We start from the raw sequence: 20,140 nt of genomic DNA on the forward strand, positions 1-20,140 counted from the left end.
TTCTATCTGCAACCAGACTCTATCAGTTCTTTCTCTGGAGGTAGATAGCATTTGGGCTTGTCTTGGATTACTGTACTGCTGAGAATAGTTAAGTTATTCACAGTTGCTCATCATACATTATTGCTGTTGTTGTGTAAAATGTTCTTTTGGTTCTGCTCAGATCACTCTTCACCGGTTCATGGAGGTCTTTCCTGGTTTTTCTGAAATCATCCTTATAGCACAATAGTATTCCATAATGATCATATACCATGCCATTGCCCAATTGATGGGCATCCCTCAGTTTCTAATCCCTTGCCACCATAAAGCTAACTGCTATAACCATTTTTGTACATATATGTCATCAAAAAAAATCTCTATGGGATGCAGACCTAGTCATGACATTACTGAGTCAAAGGGTATACACAGTTTTATAGCCCCTTGGACATAGTTCCAAATTGCTTGCCAGAATGGCTGAGTCAATTCACAGCTCCACCAACAGTACATTAGTGTTGCAGTTTCCTGATTTCCCTTCCAACATTTATCATTTTCCTTTACTATCATATTAGCCAATTTGCTACGTGTGAGATGATATGTCAGAGTTGTTTTAACGTGCCTTTCTCTGAACAATAATTATTTGGAGCATTTTTTATAGAACTATAAGTAGATTTGATTTCTTCATCTGAAAATTGCCTTGATCATATCTTTTGACTCTGCTTTAAATTTCAAAGCACTAGGCTTTCAGTTTCTTCAGTGGCGACTCAGAATATTTTGTGTAATCTTGGTATGGAGGGGGCAGCTAGGTGGGTCAGTGGATTGAGAGCCAGGCCCCAGAGATGGGAGGTCCTGGGTTCAAATATGACCTCAGGCACTTCCTAGCTGTGTGACCCTGGGCAAGTCACTTAACCCCCATTGCCTAGCCCTTACCACTCTTCTGCCTTGGAACCAATACACGATATTGATTCAAAGATGGAAGGAAAGGGTTTAAAAAAAATCTTGGTATGGGAGTAGTCATTTACTATAGTTTCTTATTGGATTTCTTGTTCATTATTTGGTCTGGATAGAATTTCAGGGGTTTGCTGGACAAGGTCAATGGGATCTAGCTGGGCTCCCTCCTTTTTTTAAATTAAAAAAATTTTTTTTAAACCCTTAACTTCTGTGTATCGGCTCCTAGGTGGAAGAGTGATAAGGGTGGGCAATGGGGGTCAAGTGACTTGCCCAGGATCACCCAGCTGGGAAGTGTCTGAGGCTTGATTTGAACCTAGGACCTCCTGTCTCTAGGCCTGACTCTCAATCCACTGAGCTACCCAGCTACCTCCTGGGCTTCCTCCTTTTAAGCAGTCTTTGGTCAGAAATTCCAGACTATGACTTTCTTAGTAGCCATGTCACTCTGTTGACCTCAATTGAGTTGGCAAGTCACTTTTGTATTATCTTCCCCTGTCTTTGTTGTGGGTGAGGTGTGTAAGTAAGGGTCTGTCATTTTAGTATTTGAATCCCCAGCACTTTGCACATTGCCTGGCATAGAGTAAGCACTTAATGTTTATTTACTGGTAAATGGATACCACAAAATCTGCACACCCTTTTTGACAAAATGTTGGCAATCGTATTCTGTATTGAAAGCCGAGCTTGCATTTTCTCCTTTGGTATGGTGGGAAGAACATTCAACTGTTAGGAAGCTTATTTTTTAGTCTGAACCCTCATGTTGATGCTGGGCTGACATTTCAACAAAATGGTAAACTTCTCTTGGCTTCTTTTCTTATCTGTAATGTGTAACAAATAAACACAAGGATAATATGGTAACAATTTGTTTAATGGTTTGTGACATAGATAGGGGTATGGGTTGGATAAGCAAAGATAGGTTGTGATATGTGTCACTAGGACAGCAAGGTGGCAGTGAATAGAATATTGGGCCTGGAGTCAAGAACACACTCTGAGTTCAAATCTAGCCTCTGATACTCACTAGCTGAGCAAGTCACTTAACTCTGTTTGCCTCAGTTTCCTCATCTGTCAAATGATCTGGCAAAGGAAATGGCAAACCACTCCAGGATCTTTGCCAAGAAAACCCCAAATGGGGTCATAAAGAATTGGACACAAGTGAAAAGAACAACAACATGCATCACTAAAGGGAATATTCACATCAAGGCAACCACAGATCCTTTGAAGTATTACTGTGACCACGCTTATAGTGTCACTGAGAGGATCAAATAAAAGAACAGATTTTTTTTAGCTTTGTAAAGTTAAAAACATTCTTCAAATTTGCATTTACCATTTACTTCCTGCAGATAAATCAAAGGTTAAAGTGACAGCATTTATGAGGCATCTGTGTTGGCCTGCCTGATATTTCTTTTTTTTTTTTTTAACTTTAATTAATTAAGAATATTTTCCCATAGTTACATGATTCATGTTCTTTCTCTCCCCTCCTCCCTCCCCCTCCTATAACCAACAAGTAATTGGGTTTTACATGTATCATTGATCAAGACCTATTTCCATATTATTAATATTTGCACTAGGGGGATTGTTTAGAGTTTACATCCCTAATCATATACCCAATGAACCCTGTGACCAAGCAAATGTTTTTCTTTTGTGTTTCTGTTCCCACAGTTCTTTCTCTGAATGTGGGTAGCGTTCTTTCTCATAAGTCCCTCAGAGTTGTCCTGGGTCATTGCATTGCTACTAGTAGAGAAATCTGTTATATTCGATTGTGCCACAGTGTATCCGTCTCTGTGTATAAGGTTCTCTTGGTTTTGCTCCTTTCACTCTGCATCAATTCCTGGAGATCATTCCAGTTCACATGGAATTCCTCCAGTTCATTATTCCTTTAAGCACAATAGTATTCTATCACCAACAGATATCACAATTTGTTCAGCCATTCCCCAATCAAAGGGCATCCCCTCATTTTCCAATTTTTAACTACCACAAAGAGCACCTGCCTGATATTTCTTTTAGCCTTTAGGTTGGGGGGGGGAATACATACATCCATACATATATATGTATATATGTATATGTCAATAGATAGTAAGCCAGAATAATAAAGACATTTGTTGGAATAATAATGAGATCTCTACCAAAGTCCTCTTCTGATGCTTGACAATGCCATGGGGGTGACCCTGGCTTCTCTTTCATCTATTTCCTTCTCTCTACTCACAGCTTCATTACTATAGTTTAGGGACCTTATCCTACCCTTTATAGATAATTGGAAACACTCCCTAACTAATCTGCCTGTCAGACTTCCTATACACAATTGCCAAAATAACCTTCCTAATCTATAGATGTGAACATGTTAGTCCCCTGCTCAAAAAGCTTCAGTGTTTCCCTTTTGCATTTTTTCAGGCCCTTTGTAGTTTGGCTTCACCATCTTGTGCCAACCTCATTTCACATTATTCCTCTTCAAACTCTCTATGTTCTGATAAACCAGACCACTAGTTATTGCTGAAACAATTATCGTTCTATCTTCCATGTCTATGCCTTTGCAGAGGAAGTGCCCTTTGCCTGGAATGCACTTCTTCCTCACCTTTGGATCTCAGAATCCTTTTCTTCCTTCAAGACTTAACTGAGACACTACCTACCTCCTCTGAAGCATCCCTCAATTCCCTTCCTTCCTGCTGCCGCCATTGTTAGTGTATCCTCCTGACTTCAAATTATCTTGTATTTATTTTGTATGTGTGCATGTTATAGCACCTTGATAGAATGGAAGTTCCTTGATGGTAGATACTGTCTTTCTTTTTATCTTTGTATCCTCACTGTCTAGCACAGTGCCTAGCTTAGAATAGATACGTAATAAATGTTTGTTGAATGGAATTGAATTCTCTAAGGCTGTGTACAAATAAAATGTATACAAGATAAATTGGAGGTAGACTCATTAGGGAAGGCATTAAAATTAAGGAGGTCTAGGAAGGGCTTCTTGTAGAAGGTGATATTTTAGGTGGGATTTGAAGGAAACCATGGAAGCCAGAGATAGAGGTGAGGAGGGAGAACTTTCCAGACATGGGGGGACATCAGCCAGTGAAAATACTCAGATGGGAATTAGTGTCATCTCACCGTGCTGGGAAGGCTTTGAATTTAGGTCTAGTTATAGACTGTGTAGTCTGTAGACTGTTCAAGGACTGACATATGTCTAAGTTCACCAAGAGTGAACACACTAGGTTGACCACAAGTGACTTGGTAGAGGGAAAATCCATGAAATTATAAATCTAAGCATCTAAACTTCAAGTATTAAACTATAAATAGAAAGAGACATTTGTATTATTTCTTAGTACCTTGTTTTTCACAGGATGGTTTTCAGAGGACTGTTTTACATTTTACACTCTTAAATTCCCCGAATGAATGGATTTTCAAATTCTCTGGTTACATTACGAGGTTTTAAAGATCCACATCTCATTGCCCTGCACCAAACTCATGTTACTTCAAGGAACTAGAGAGATGGAAAAGCTACTAGCTTTATTTACTTTACAACAACATTGCATTTCTTCAGCTCAAAGGATTTCAGTATAGCTACATCAAGGTATATCTGTTGGTTAATAAATGCTAGAAAGCACCTAAGCATTAAAAAGATCAAAACAGATTTTGTCTATGACCAATGCCTTTTAATATTACAACCTGTCAGGCTTCTATCAATTCTTCGAAATTTAGACTATTCTTATCAAAATATTTTCGACATAGAATTAAAATGGAAGAATTGAATATAGAAGTATTGATGGTACCTTGCCAATGTATTTCACATCTCAATGAGAATTTCTTTGTTTTGTTTTATCTTAAAGCACTAGCACTATGGAATTCCAGCACTACTTGGAGGATAAGGCATGGCATTCATCTTTTCAACACTCAATGATTTCTGACTACAGTACTCTATCAAAGGAATTTTTGAAAGAGTGATGAATATCAGCTGGTGACAATTGAGAAAATTTCATTTTCTTAGTATATGAGGTATTAGAAATATTTTTCTAAGTTTTTAAAAATAAATCTTATTTAAACTTCCATTGATGAGTAAAATGATTCGGATAGAAAAGCCGGAATATAAGAAAGGAAGAAAAGTGAGCAAATAAAAATGAAACAAAAGAGATTGTACATTCATAGGTTTCTTTTACTCACCAATTTTGATTTATTATTAAAGAAAAGATGTATATATTAACTTAACCTAACCAAGTAGTCCTGGTTGTTTTTGGTCATGCTTAGTATTAACACTAGGAAAAGTCTTCTGAACTTTCTTTTTTCCTCACTAAGTAATAAGGGCTCATATCTATATATTACTTTGAGGTTTGTATTATGTCTTGAATGCATGATCTCATTTGAGCCTCACAATGACAGTGTGTGTATATATATATATATTATATATATATATATATCTCCATATACTGATGCTCTGATTATCTCCATTTTCCTAACTGGAAAATAGAGGTTGACAGGGGTTAAATGGCTCGCCCAGGATCACACTGGGAATCAGTGTTTGAGTTGCTATTTGAACTCAGTCTCCATACCCTGAGTTGTTTATTTTTTGGTTTGTTTTTTTTTTGGGGGGGGGGTTGTTGCTGTATACAATAAAGCATACCCTACTATTTTTCATAAACTTACTGAATAGGCAAGCCCGTTAGTTTGGACGTATAGAAACACTGATAAGAACCGTCTACTTTTTTTGAGAACAAAACAAAAAGAATGAAACCTAAAAGTGATGGATGTGTTCCGAAATTATTTATTTCTTAGTAGTTAGCACAAGTTAAGAATAAATTACAAAATCTGTAGTTTCAACATTAGTCAAGCATAAATTGAAGAATCTGTAATATTAATCAATTAACTGTATTGTTCTGTGTATCAGCTTTGTGTTGTTCTGTATTATTAAATGTTCATATTGTTCTATATTTACCTTAGTTCTGAACTGTTAAGCATTATTAATGCCCTAAAATGGTTGTCTACTGTACAATATCTTCCCTCTGTTCCCATCTTTTATGAAGGCAAAAATTCCAGAAGGTAGTAAAAATGTCTCCTACATTGACAAATGCTGGCAAGTGGGACAATGCGGGGAACTTGGGATGTGTGCACTAAGGCCTCTGGCAGTCCAGCAGAACCGCACCCCAAACCCTGCCCCTTATTCACTTTTTGGTGTCCCTAAGTTCACCTATGAAATGTCACACCCCAAGAACATCCAGGGGGTGAGCTAGTCTGGGAAAAGGTAGAGATCTCCCTGGAATGGGAGTGACCTTTAATAAATATAAAAACCTTAGGCTACTCTACCAGCCCTGTGGCCATTTCTCCAGCCTAGGCTGTATATTATCTTAAAAATCTCTTCTTCAAATAAAATTCTTTCATGCTTCTGGAATGATTGAGTCTTCCATTTTTGGGGCGAGACCCTGCACCAGACTTGGGTGTGTTTCTCCCACAACAAAAGCATGCTCAGAAATTGCTAGGGAGGATTTTTGAAAAGTGAGAAAAGGAGGTCAGGAATGACATTTGAAGACCAACATGGACAAAGCAAGCAGTTTGTTCTGTGTAACTTCATTTAAGAGATGCTGAGACATGCAAATCTGGTCATTGTGGTGAGAGACGATTTTGCAATGAAGTGTGTCACAAATGGCTGTGGAGGAAGAGTAAATTTTCCCTAAAAAATTAGCAATCAGAAGCCAGGCAACATGGTGCCTGTTTAGAAGGGGCTGATCTCAGAGTCAATAAGATTTGGTAGGGAATAAGCAATAAGTGCCAAGTAGGTGTAAACATTTTATAAATGTTATCTCATTTGATCCTTCAACAGCACCCTGAGGTATATACTTTTATGATCCCTATTTTTCAGCTCAGGAAACTGAGGCAGATAGAGGTAAAGTGTCACAGGGCCATCTAGCTAGTGTGTGAAGCTGGATTTAAACACATGCCTTCCTGACTCTAAGCTTAGAACTCTATCCACTGAGCTATCTAGCTGCCTACTACTGCCTCATTTCCTAGTTATTTGACCCTGGGCAACTCACTTCACTTGACTAGGGCTCAGTTTCTGTATCTATAAAATGAGGGTTTGGACCTCATAACTTGATGACCTCTAAGGCCTCTTTCAATTCTAAATCTACGATCCTCTGATATTATTCTCAGTGACAGCAGCCATTCTTTAAGACAGTAAAGTTAGAGTTAAGTTGCCGTTGCCGATCACAGAGCAGCTTTTGACCCTGGGACTTTCCCATCATCGTGAATTCACAAGTCTCAGGACAAAACTGTTCATAATATTTCCCTCTGCTAACTCTGATCCTCTCATGTTAGTTTGACCATGAAGTCCTCAGGGATAAGTTAAATGAGGTCCTCAAAAGACCATCAAGTTTATTTGTTCATTAAGCATAAACATGGGCTTGATTTCTATTCCCTAAAGCTATGTCAGGTATTAGGCTAAGTGCCAGGGATTCAAAGAAAGAACAAAAATCGTTTATTAAGCATTGATTAACATTTCATGATTCCTCTTTTATCATGGTAATAAAGTGAATGGATAAGGAGTTGTAGGAAGTAGTCTACTCTTGGGGGCAGCTAGGTACGGTCCCTAGATAGAGAGCCAGACCTGGAGACAGGAGGTCCTGGGTTCAACTGTGACCTTAGGCACTTCTTAGCTGTGTAACTGGACAAGGCACTTAATCCCAGTTGCCTAGCCCTTACCTCTCTTCTGCCTTGGAACTGATACTTAGTACCAATCCTAAAACAGAAGGTAAGGGTTAAGAAAAACATTGTTTACCCTTGGAGATTAGCCCTTTGAACTAGAAGGGCCCTTAGAGATCATCTGGTCCAGCTTCATATCTAGAGCATTCATCCAGCTTCTGCTTGAACTTATTGTGGCAGTAGAATGAGAAGGGGATTTCTAGTCAGAGTTCATATCCCAACTTTGCCACCTTTGACCTCATTGACTAGAAGCAAATCTCTTAACTTTTCTGGGTCTCAGTAAAACAAGGAATTATACCAGAATGCAAGCCTACTAAGAGCAGGAATTGTTTCATTCTTTTTATAAAATAAAAAGCACAAGTGTGGGATGTGCTTAATAAATGCTTGTTGATTAGATGACCTCTCAGGGTCTTCCAACTCTAAATCTATTCACTGGAAGGGGCAGCTGGGTAGCACAGCAGATAGAGGACCAGGCCTGGAGTTGAGAGGTGCTGGGTTCAAATCTAGCCTTGGATATTTCCTAGCTGTTCAGGCAAGACTCTTAACCCCAATTTTACCACTTTCTGCCTTGGAACTGATACTTAGTATTGATTCCAAGACAAAAAGTAGGAGTTGAAAAAAATATTTTTTTAATTGTCACATTTCATCTGGTTCTAAAGCAGAAAAGTGGAAAGAGCTAAGCAATAGGTGTTAAGTGACTTGCCCAGGGTCACACAGCTAGGAAGCATCTGAGGCCTGATTTGAACCCAGGACCTTTCATCTCTAAGCCTGGCTTTCAATCCACTGAACCACCTAGCTGCCCCCTAAGGTAAAAGTTTAAAAAGAAAGAAAGAAACTCACCACTCAAGCTGTCATCTATTTTTGGACAGCTGTGGTTAAGATATTCTTCCTTGCATTGAGCTAAAATTTGAATTTTTATCATTTCTACCTGTTGGCTCTTGTTCTGACCCCTGAAGTCAGAAACTCAAAGTAAATATAATTCTTCTTCCATATAATGGTTCTTTAAATAGTAGAAATAGTGATCATGGGCCACGTTTGCTAAACAAACATCCCCAGTTTCTTCAACCTATCCTCATATGACATGGTTTCAAGTGCCCTCATCTATTCTTCTGGATGAACTCCAGCTTGTTGATGTCCTTCTTAAAATGTGGTGCCCAGAACTGAATATAATACTCTAGATGTGGTCACAATGGTTCAGAGGGAGTACAGTGGGACCATTACCTCCCTTGAGCTGAAGTTTTGCCTCTGTTAGTCCATCATATTAGCTTTCTTTGGCAGCTACATTATACCGAGTGACTCATTTTGTGTTTGTAGACAACGAAAACTCTCTTTCATGTGACCTGGTCACATCTCTCATATACTGTATTTTTACGATGGTTTTTTTTTTTAACCAAGTATAGTGCTTTGTATGCATCCCTATTCAGTTTCATTTTGTTTAATTAAGCCCATTATTCCAGTCTGCTGAACACTTCATGGATTCTGAATGTCAATCAATCAATCAATCATCTGTACATATATGTAAAAATCCATATCCTTTCACATCTTGTTTTACCTACACATTGACAAACATATTATCTATATCTTCATCTAAGCTACAACTAAAAACATTGAACAGAGAAGAGCCAGACAAAACCATGCTACACGCCTTATTCCACTGATCAAAACCCTTGCGTTATCTTCATTCAACTAAATAGTACTATATGCATCTAACTGTATGATCCTACAGTTAACATTTATCCATCCAAAGTATGAGAAAGTGTCAAATGGCTTGCAAAAATCTAATTTTACTATATCTTCCACATTTTCCTTATCTGCTGGCCTAATAATACTGTCAAGAAAGGAAATTTGGTTAGATGGATACAACTTAAGAGACAAAAGCTTTAATTATACCCATTTTACAGATTAGAAAACTGAGGCTGAGCACTTAAGTGAGTTACTTTTGTCACACAGTGAGGGTCTGAAGTAGAACTTGAACTCAAGTCTTTCTCTTTCCATTTTGTGCCCTTGGGGTCTTTAGAATACTAATTTATAGTTATTTAAACAATTTTATGGTAACTTGTATAAAAATTTGGGTCCCAGACCACTGGTCAGGTCCTATTAATTTCTGTAAGAAATCTGATTCCATTCATTTACCTGCTGATATAAGGCTATCTTCCTTCAAGGTTAGCTCAAATATCAACTCCTTTCCTTAGATGAAAATGGTCTGTCTTCAGGGCAGCTAGGTAGTTCAGTGGTTCATTGGATAGAGCCAGGCCCGGAGACAGGAGGTCTTGGGTTCAAATTTGACTTCAAACACTTCTTAGCTGTGACCTGGGTTAGAATTGCCTAGTTAATTGCCTTTATCACTCTTCTGCCTTGGAACAGATACTTAGTATTGATTCCAAAACAGAAGGTAAGGATTAAAAAAAGAGAAAACATTGTCTAGATACATCATTGCTCTTATATTCTACTTCTTATTATTTGTATATATGTTGAAGTGAATTGGAAAAGAAAGCTTATTCGTCATCAAAGGGATTTTTGAAATGGCTTGGCCACTTTACTTATGTGGCCTATGGCAAAAATCACTTCTTCACTTTAGGCCTCAGTTTCCTCATCTGTAAGGTGAGGGATTTAATCTAGCTGGTCTTCCTTACAATTATTTATCTGTAATCCTCAACCTGTACCTTGAGATTCTAGCATAGAGGACATAGCAGGAGCTTAATCAATGTTTGCTAGATTACTTCAATTTACTTTCATTTCCATGAAATAATAATCCATCATATATTTGAAGATTGCTTTTAAAGAAAAAGTAGTAAGTTAGTATTGTGACATGAAAGATATGTTTCCTTTCCTTTTCTCCCATTATCTTTTTTTTTTTTTTTAAATTTCTCTACTTAAGTATGCTGAAGGCTCTACAAATATATAGGCAGGGTTACCTAATAGAAAATGATTTCTGGACCTTTCAACTAAGGTTTTTTTTTTTTAAACTATTTCCCCCATATGGTCTTTTTTTGAAAGTTAAGATGACATCAGTCATACATCATTTTCATGATATTATGTTTTTAGAGTCTGTGGATAGATTATATACCCTTACATGGTAGAAATTGCTGCTTAACTCTTGGGGGAAGTTCCTTGTTGGGGAATTTCCTTCGCTGGTGTTATTAAAAAAAAAAAAAAAAAAGGAAAAGCCAGTCAACATCAGAGTATCTTTTTGACTTAGACTAATTTCTTTAGTTTGTGTATATTCCAATTTAGCTTTGTTTTGGGGGCTAAATTGCTACATCCAATAATGCCATGTTAACTTATGTTGCTGTTAAAATATAAAACATGGCAATATCAAGCATTGCATTAGATACAATGAGTTTATTCTTTAATGACTTCTCTTTAAAATACTTTCTGAAAATTCTTTTCTTTGTTTAGAACTTCTAAGAAGGAGTCCCTAGGTATAGTTATCTCCCTTTGAAGAAAAGGTAGTGAAGATAAGAAAAAGCTAAAAAGACAGACAGGAAGCCAAAAGACAATGAAAGAAAAACAAAGTACAAACAAAAGCCTATTAACTTGTCTAAAGCTGTAAGAATTTCAATAAGAAATTATTAGACTTGGTAGAATGCTGAAGATAGGTTGCTAAACCAAGAAAAAAAATTCTAGATAAATGATATTAGGGGCAATTTACCTCCCAAAATTTACCTTCCAAAAATTAACCACCATTCTATACTATACTAAGGTTCTATGCCCAGAACCTATTTTAGTCAATTCTTTGGTTGACATAAAAGCCCTCAGGAAAATCTCTGGTTAAAGAGTCAAAAAATTAATTATGAAGGTTATAAAGACAAAAAGGCCCAACCATAGATGAGACAGTATTGATGTAGCTTTGTCCCTTTTCAATGGGGAAAAAAAAGTGTATTCTAGTATTATCAAAATCAATGGAGATTTGCATGTTGATTTGGAAAATTTGAAAACGAGTACTATAGACTTGTGTAACTGTATTGTGTAAAGATGAAAAAGAAAAGACATCATCTTCTTAGCTTTCCTCTTATCTCCCCTCTGCCCATAAAAGTGGTGGAGATGAATCAATGGACTTAAGAAAAGGGGAGTGAATGCATGTCTCTTGCCAGATGAAGAAATCCAGATCAGTGCCTTTCCCGAGGGACTGATAAAGATGCCCCTGGACTTAGCACCAGAGCTCAGCACCCAGGGATGCCTGTGGGAACAGACTCTCAGACTGCGGATTGCTGCTCCTGAGGGGCTGGGGTGTGTGTGTGTCTAGAAGGTGGAAGGCGGAGTTCCTGTGCTTCTGGGAAGAGACCAAAGGAATGAGTAATTTGAAATATTGTAATATAGACCCTTCTCCCAAACCTCTTGCCCCTAACCCCCCGCAGAGAGGCGAAGGGGACTGGAGACACAGAGACGGAGTCCGGGTGGAGGGAAGAGTCACATTTCGGAGGGGGAAGTGAAATAAAGAGGAGGGCGGCAACCGGGGGGACCTGTGCGTCATTGAGGGACCCGAGGAGGAGAAGAGCAGGGTGAGGAAAGCCGGAAAAGGAGAAGTGTGAGAAAGTAGACTGAGGGGCCGGCTGCGGAGCGGGAGGGCGGGGGGCGCTGGAAAAGGGGCCGAAGCAGCAGAGCCTGCTGCCTCCACCTCGCAGACCTGGTGGCCCGAGCTCCGGGTGGTTGCCCCCTGCCCTCCACCCCAGAGCCCCATCTGCGGGCACCTTTGGTCCGGCCGGACGGCGGAGCGCGCTCCTTTGCTTTGCGCCAGCTGCCTCAGCTGGAGCAGCGGGGCCGTCCGAGCCCCGGGCGCAGCGGAATGTGGTCCTGCGGCTGGGCGTGGGTGCTGGCGCTCCTGGCCCTCAGAGGGGACTGGTTCGTCCAAGCCACCCCGCATCTGCGGCAGACCAGCCGGCCTGGCGTCCGGAACAAGTAAGTGCCTCCTAGCCCCTTACCCTTTGACCGAGGCGAATCTCCTTGGAGGCGCGGGCTCCTTGCCTGCCTGCCACTCCCCCAGCCCTTAGCGCCCAAGAGCTCGCTCCAAGCCCCAGCCCCACTAGGGACAGCAAGAAGCCCCCGGAGCGCTTGCACTGTGACACGTAGACTCCCCAAGCCTAGTCTAGTGAGCATCGCCTGGGCTGGGGGCTATTTTGGGGAGCTTGTCCGGCCAGCAGCAAACTGGCTGGCCAGACAGAGGAGCCGAAGCTCAGGCGGAACAGCAGCGGCCTGGAGACGTGCAAAACTGGCCGGCCACACGCTGAACTCCGGGTCTGCCCAGCCCATGGGGTGCTGGAATGGAGGAGGGGGAGCGTCTCCTGCCTCGGGGGGGGGGGGGGGGCTCTTGGAAACGGCTCCAAGGCAAATAGACGCTGGAGCAGCTCACCTTGGAGTTCATTCTTGTTCTTTCATATACTTATTTAATTTTTGTTTAAAAGAGAGAGATGGAATCCCCTCCACACGTGCCCTCAGCCATAAAGGCACTGTATACCTATCGGTTCATCCTTTGCTTTATTTTTCTCATTGTTCGCTAATTTTACAGTTAATTCTTCTCTCTCTATCCCGCCCCAGGAACTGGTGCGCCTACATAGTGAACAAGAATGTGAGCTGCTCTGTGCTGGAGGGAACTGAGAGTTTTATTCAGGCTCAGTACAAATGTGCCTGGAACCAGATTCCCTGTCCGTCCACGCCGGTGTAAGTACTTGTGAGGCCGAGTGAACTGGGCGGGGGCGAGTGGGGAGGAGTAGGGGGCGCGCTGGGTCTCCATTCCATCAATAAATCACTTCCAGATCTAATGAAAACCCAAGAGTCGGGAAGTTACGGCTCTTAGCAGGGTTGCGCACGGTGTGGAGGTATTTTAAAAGTTTATTTCTTTGTAAGGGAATTGAAGGATATGTATGATTTTTGAGCCTATGATTACTGGACCATGTTAGATGATGAACAAAGCTTTCCCTTTTTTATTACTAACATAAGGCAGCTGAAGCTAATTAGATCCATATTGTGGACTGTGGGGCAAGAGCACAAGTTTCCAAAATAGATATTGTTAAAATCTTGGGGAAATTGTTATATAGTACTCCTGGATTGTATAGTACAGATCAAAATCGGAGGTTTATAGTAATATTTTATTCTAGAGAAGAACTTCTACCTCATTGCATTGATATGGCATTTATTACAATTTCAAATTCTACCTAAAAAACTCATTGTTTAAATTTTATATTTTTTCTCTTTTTACAATTAGGTATTTTTATAAGTGAGTGCAAATTGTTGTCCGTGATGGCATTTAAAAATAAGAGAATTAACTAGCTTTGTCTTGTGAAGATTTCAGTTCCTTTCAGTAGAGAAAAAGCACCAGTTTTTAAATGTATCATATATACATACTCTTACGTTCTGTTAGAACCAACAGATGTAGTAGAAAAAGCTTCCACTGGATTCAAGTCCTTACTCTGTCACTAACTATTTGAGAGATTGGGACTGGACCTGTTTTTTCATTGATATAGGGCATTCCTTGCCAAAGAAACTCCCTATACCAATGTGTAAATCATCTTTTCTGCAACTTTGTAGTTTTAAAAAGTTGCCCCATGGCACCGAGAAGTTGCCTGGAGTGACACAGCCATTATTTATCAAAAGTGGAAATAGCTGTAAGAACTAGTCATCTAACTCCTTGGAACCTTAGTGATCTCATCTCTAATGGAAATGATAGTAATACTCTTCCAAAGTTGTCATCAGATTCAAAAGAGATGATGTATGTAAAACATTTTGGAAATTATGAACATGAGTTCTTTTTTTCTTAGTCAATATAGTTTTTGCAGTTATTATAATCAGATATAAAATAAGAGCAGATATGAATAAATGATAGCAGTGGCTATATATGCCTTGTTACAGATGCAGTTTGTTTTCTTGTAATAATTACTTTGAAAGTATAATTTTCATAACATAGAATTCTAGGCAAAGAGAATATGCTTCTGAGTGAGTGTTGCCATAGTTGGGATAGTTTTTCTACTTACAGGATCATAGATTTATTAGAGTGGTAAGATATCTTAGGGGTTATTTAGTCCTTCTATTTAACTGGAGACTCCAAGTTTCCCCCTCTCCCCCCCCTTACCCTGCTTAAAAAGGTTGTGTGACCTCATTAGGGTCACACAGCCACTAAATGTCTGAGGACAGATCCAAACTCAAGTTTTCCTGACTTCCAAGTCCAGTACTCTGAACTATATCATAATACTTCTTCAGCAAAACAAAACCTTAAGATAAAAACTTAGAACGTAATTGCCCAAGGTCAAACTTGGTGATATGACTGGGTGATTATAGGACCCACCACTGAATTGACTATTATTAAAGGATTAAATAGAAATTTATTTTCATATCTCATATTTTAAAGGAGAATCCTATTAGGCAGAAAATCTTGCAATAAAATCCTACTCTGCCCTAATAAATATAGAAACATACATAGACTTATGTAATTCCTTACTCACTGACAGATTTGATTGATATATGATCATACAGAAATATTTAGAGTTTTCTTGTGTATTTATAATGAACATCAATACAACTATATGACTGAAAGTAGTTAAAAAAATTCTAATTACCAAAAACAACCTGTAAAAGATTTTTCCATTATAGTATTTTGGATGCCTGTAGCACATGTCTCCAAAGCCCTCATTGATCATATCAAATGAGTTGTTACAATTAGTATGTATTTTATTTAAAGCAAATGAATGTAAATTTTAAGCTAAATAAAGGGTAATCAGCTATTTATGTGTCTGCTGTGTGCAAGCAATGTGCTAGATTCTAAGAAAGATACAAAAATGAATACTCCCACCCTCAAGAAGCTTAGGACTCCGAAGAGATATGGTATATATACAAATAGCAAGCATAATAAAAATTAGACTATTAAGTAAGTAAGAGGGGTATAGAATGTGAGTGGGATACAGTGGGATGAGAGTTGATATTAAAACCCAGATTTCTTGATTCCAAGGTCAGTGTCCTTTTTTTTTTTACCATTCTTGCCTGAAGTTACCAAAAGATTCTTTTTATCCAAATAATAAGTCACAGGTCATAGAATTTTAAAGATGGACTAAATCAACTGCTCACCTAGAAGATGGGGAACACTTAGCTAGTTCATTTGAAAAAGACCCAGGAGTTTTAGTAGACTGAACACTTATTATGAGCCGAATAGAAATTGTTCTATTTTTAGGCTGCATTAGTGCAAGTATAGTGTCTAGGAGGAGAGAAATGTTATAGTCCCATTATACTCTTCTCTGGTTGAGCCACCTCTGAAATATTGTGCACCATTCTGGGTGCCATATTTTAGAATAGACCTTGACAAGCTAGGCAATAAATAAATGAAAAAATCATTTATTAAGCTCTTAGGATAGACAAAACACTATGCTAGTGGTACTGGGAATAAAAAGAAGAAAACAAGCCTGTTAGTGCGTTAAAGAAACTAACATTCTAATAGCAAGAAACAACACATAGAGGAGATTTTACCTCCAATTCAGATGGAAGAGCTGAGGTCCTTAGGTGCAGTGGAAAAGCAAAGTTCTTTTATGCTATCTTCATTCATGAAAGCATATTTCTTTCTCTCTCTCTTTTTCCTTTCTTTCTTTCTTTCTTTCTTTCTTCCTTTCTTTCTTTAACCCTTACCTTCCGTCTTGGAGTCAATACTGTGTATTGGCTCCAAGGCAGAAGAGTGGTAAGGATGAGGCAATGGAGGTTAAGTGACTTGCCCAGGGTCACATAGCTAGGAAGTGTTTGAGGTCAGATTTGAACCTAGGACCTCCTGTCTCTAGGCCTGGCTCTCAATCCACTGAGCTACCCAGCTGCCCCCTAGCATATTAATTTCAGATGTTGATAGGGCCAAGGACTTTGGTGGTAAAGATTTCTCTTTCTGGCTGTGTTTTTAGGAGAGGGACTAGTATGTTGAAGAACCTTACCAAACATAAATAAGTTGAAAGAACTGGGAAGATTTAGCATGGATTTGTGTCATAAGCTATTTGGCATGTTATCATAGAAAAACAAGATTATTGGATGTATTCATAATCTAGAGTAGAACTTGGCCCAGGGGAGTGGAAGCTAAAGGGAGGAATTTTTTCTGATCAGTAGAATTTCTGAGCAATTGATAAGAATGCTGCCCAAACACAGAATGAGCTTCTAGAACAGGTGGTGTTTCCTTGTCAGCAGAGACTTTGACTGAAGCTAGATGGCCACTTCTGAGGGATATTTAGATGGGAGTTGCTTCAGATAGAGAATAGAACAGGCATTTATTAAGTATCTGCACTAGATTGCATTAGGTAGCTTTTGAGGTCTTGTAACTTTGAGATTCTTTTTGTTGTTGTTCAGTCTTTTCAGTTGTGTCCAACTTTTTGTGACACTGGGGTTTTCTTAGCAAAGATACTGGAGTATCGTGCCTTTTTCTTTTCTTGCTCATTTTGCAGATGAGAAATGGAGGCAAATGGGGTTCAGTGACTTGCCCAGGGTCCCACAGCTAGGAAGTATGTGAGACCAGATTTGAACTCAGAGAAAATGAGTCTTCCTGATTCTAGGCCCAGCATTCTATCTACTTCACCCCTTAGGTAAGACTGGACAAAAGTAAAAGTGATCAGTGGTAAGGAATCATTTTAGAGAATGTCCCTCCCTCTGCTAACACCATATTCTAAAAATCTGACTTAACTAAATTAAACAAACTGACCCTTGAAAGCATCTCTGTTGGAGAGAGACAAAGACTGTAGAGAGGCAGTCTGGGGTGCTGGAATACTATCCTGAGGGTGGAATATCTGAAATGCAACACTCTGCCACTTATTTTGAGACCTTGGGCAAGTCACTTGCCTGAGGAGCTCTCTAAGATTACTTTCAGTTTTGATACACCATTCTTTTGTAATTCTCTGATGCCTAATGCTTCAAATTGACATGATGTTGATCTCCCCAGAGGAGTCATCCGGGTGACATAGTGGATAGAATGACAGACCTGGAATCAGGAAGTCCTGAGTTCAGATTTGGATTCAGATGCTTACTAGCTATGCGACCCTGGGCAATTGACTTAACTTCTGTTTGCCTTACTCCACTAGAGAAGGAAATGGTAAACCACAATTGTATCTTTGCCAAGAAAGCCCCAAACGAGGTCACAAAGAATTGGATATGATTGAACTGGAAGGACAACAACAAAAGATCTCAGAACTCTCTTGCCTTGCCTTCTAATGCAATTTAGTTTTGTGGTTCTGCCTTGTACTTCACTGACTAGTTGTATTCTGTCTCATTCACTTGTCAATCATATTTTATCTCCATTGTTTGACAATCATTCAGTGATGAATGTTAAAAGGAATGCATTTGAAATAATACAGCTTTAATCTTTAATAAGAAGGTTAGGTAGGGAAGTGTGGACATCCTTATTGAGATGAAGACAACCAGCCAAATCAATCAGAAAAGTCAAACTGCCTCACCAAATTTTGGGAACCAAAATGAAGGTTTTAGTGTTTTCTTGTTAAAATAGCACCATTAGGTCATTTGCTTACAAATGAACATAGACATTTTAAACTATGCCTTTTTTTTTTTTAACTTAAAAACCCTTACCTTCTGTCTTAGAATCAATACTGTGTATTGGTTCTAAGGCCAAAGAGCTAACAGGTAAGGACTTGACAATTGGGGGGTGGGGCAGTGGGGTGGTAAGTGACTTGCCCAGGATCACACAGTCAGGAAATGCCTGAATTCAAATTTAAACCCAGGACCTCTTGGTATCCACCAGGCCCCCTAACTGCCCCCATCACTTAGATTTCAACTAGATTTATCACTAGGATTTTAGTAGGCTCCGTTTTGAGAAATGAATGCATTTCATTCTCCATTTGAGAATGGAGTGTAAATGATGTATTTGAGGCACAGCCAGTGGTCCAGTTTGGCTGAACTGTGAAAGTTGGAAAGGTGGATTGGAACCAGAGCATGGAAAACCTGGACTGCCAGCCCAAGCAGTTTGGGTTTCTTTTTGCAGTCAGTAAGGAGTCAGGGTTGTGATCAGAGATGTTTATGAGCAAGATTATTCTGGCAATGGGGTATAGGAAAGATTGGGAGGGGAGTGGGGAGGGTGGTTAAGAGGTGGTTGCAATCTAGAGGTATTGAGAGCCTGATCTGGGGGTGGGGAACAGTAAGAGACTTATGGATTGGAGAGAAAAACACAGAGATGGAACTGACCAGGAGCAGACTGAATGTGGGGACAAAGGATAGGGAAGATCAAAAGCAATGACCTTTTAAGGTTTCAAGTAACTGGGCTTGGGTGAGGGATTCATTAACAGAAATTGAAAAGTCAGGAGGAGGAAAGAAGAAGCAAGTTCACAAGGCCAAGGTTGAAGGTCACCATCGCATATGAGCATTATAATAGCGTTACTGTGTTCCAGGGCTACCAGAGGACTCATACATAACCATTGCCAGCTGTTGTGGAAATGTGTGCCACTGGTCACGAGGAGATTGGGCAAAGAACTCAGAACAAATCTATCCCCATTACTAGGGCAACTCATACCCGATACCTAATGCCATTGGGCCAATGGCACAATATTCCTATGAATGATGGTACTTTAGTCATTTATAGTGCAAAAGTTTTCCCAGTTGTTAATAATAGCAACAACACCCCTTTCCTCATCCCTCCCCATCAAAATAAAATGCCACTATCACCACTTAGGATTTTAAAAGCAGTTTGCTTTAGTTTGAGTTTTTAATTAGAATGATTTTAAACCAGCTAAATTCTGTGCCTAAATTGCCCAAAGGGACTTGGGTATTTGGGGAGAAGCACATTTTCTACCACCCCATATCATCTTGCAAATGTATATCTCTGTAGAGCAAATACAATCCATAAGTATTTAGAATTCAGCAGCAAATTTCATAAATGGAAGAAGATGTAATTTTAAAATCAAATTTAGACAAACATAAAGATAAATAGCATTATTAACATTTAAGATTAGTTAATAACTTATTTATATAAACTCGGTTCACTGCAAAATGTTTGGAAAAGAAATTCTGATGCTGAAAAAATATTATTGTTTGAGTTCATTACATCAATTTGATTATTAACTGTTTAGTGAATGAGCCTAAAGGAAATGCAGAAGACGTCCTATCTGTAAAAGCCTTCTTTATCAGTAGTAGTATTTATCACTTGTTGAGTGCTGACAGTATATCTGTACTATATAGGATGTGGAAATGGTGATTGGTAGATAATGATAGTTTGCTCTTTGCAAACTTGTCTCAAATGATCAATTTCCATTTAAAAGCTGTTTTGGCACTTTAATGCCATGATTAGCATGGCCATTTGGCTAGTCTTCAAGCTTGTCTGTTTATTCCATGAACTTCTCTTATCAGGCTGAGGTGAAATAAAAAGATTAAGTAGCTGAAAAAAAGGTATAACTCTAGCAAAGGTCTGACTACAGCTGTAATCTTCACTCATTAGATTTCTTCAAAGTCTGGCCTTTGTCACTCAGTTGGAGGAGAAGACCTGATTTTTCCTGGCTCTCTGTGTTATTCGCTGGGCAATAGCTCTGTCTTATCTGCCCTGTTTCCATAAAACTCTGTTTATTTTAAAGATCTGTTATTCTCTTAGAAAGCAGTT

The 20,140-nt window shown here is 39.1% G+C and overlaps 1 protein-coding gene across 1 annotated transcript in view; it reads left to right on the plus strand.

The window, feature by feature from the left end:
• The window catches only part of EMILIN2 (elastin microfibril interfacer 2), a 107,563-nt gene that overhangs the window by 21,120 nt on the left and 66,303 nt on the right, over window positions 1-20,140 (plus strand). Inside the window, exons 2-4 of the mRNA XM_044683055.1 lie at window positions 12,219-12,492; window positions 12,544-12,828; window positions 13,129-13,251. Of these exons, the coding sequence (XP_044538990.1) occupies window positions 12,219-12,492; window positions 12,544-12,828; window positions 13,129-13,251 (682 nt within the window). The remainder of the gene's footprint in view (window positions 1-12,218; window positions 12,493-12,543; window positions 12,829-13,128; window positions 13,252-20,140) is intronic.

This window comes from Gracilinanus agilis, chromosome 1, assembly GCF_016433145.1.
Source record: "Gracilinanus agilis isolate LMUSP501 chromosome 1, AgileGrace, whole genome shotgun sequence".
Taxonomy (NCBI): Eukaryota; Metazoa; Chordata; class Mammalia; order Didelphimorphia; family Didelphidae; genus Gracilinanus; species Gracilinanus agilis.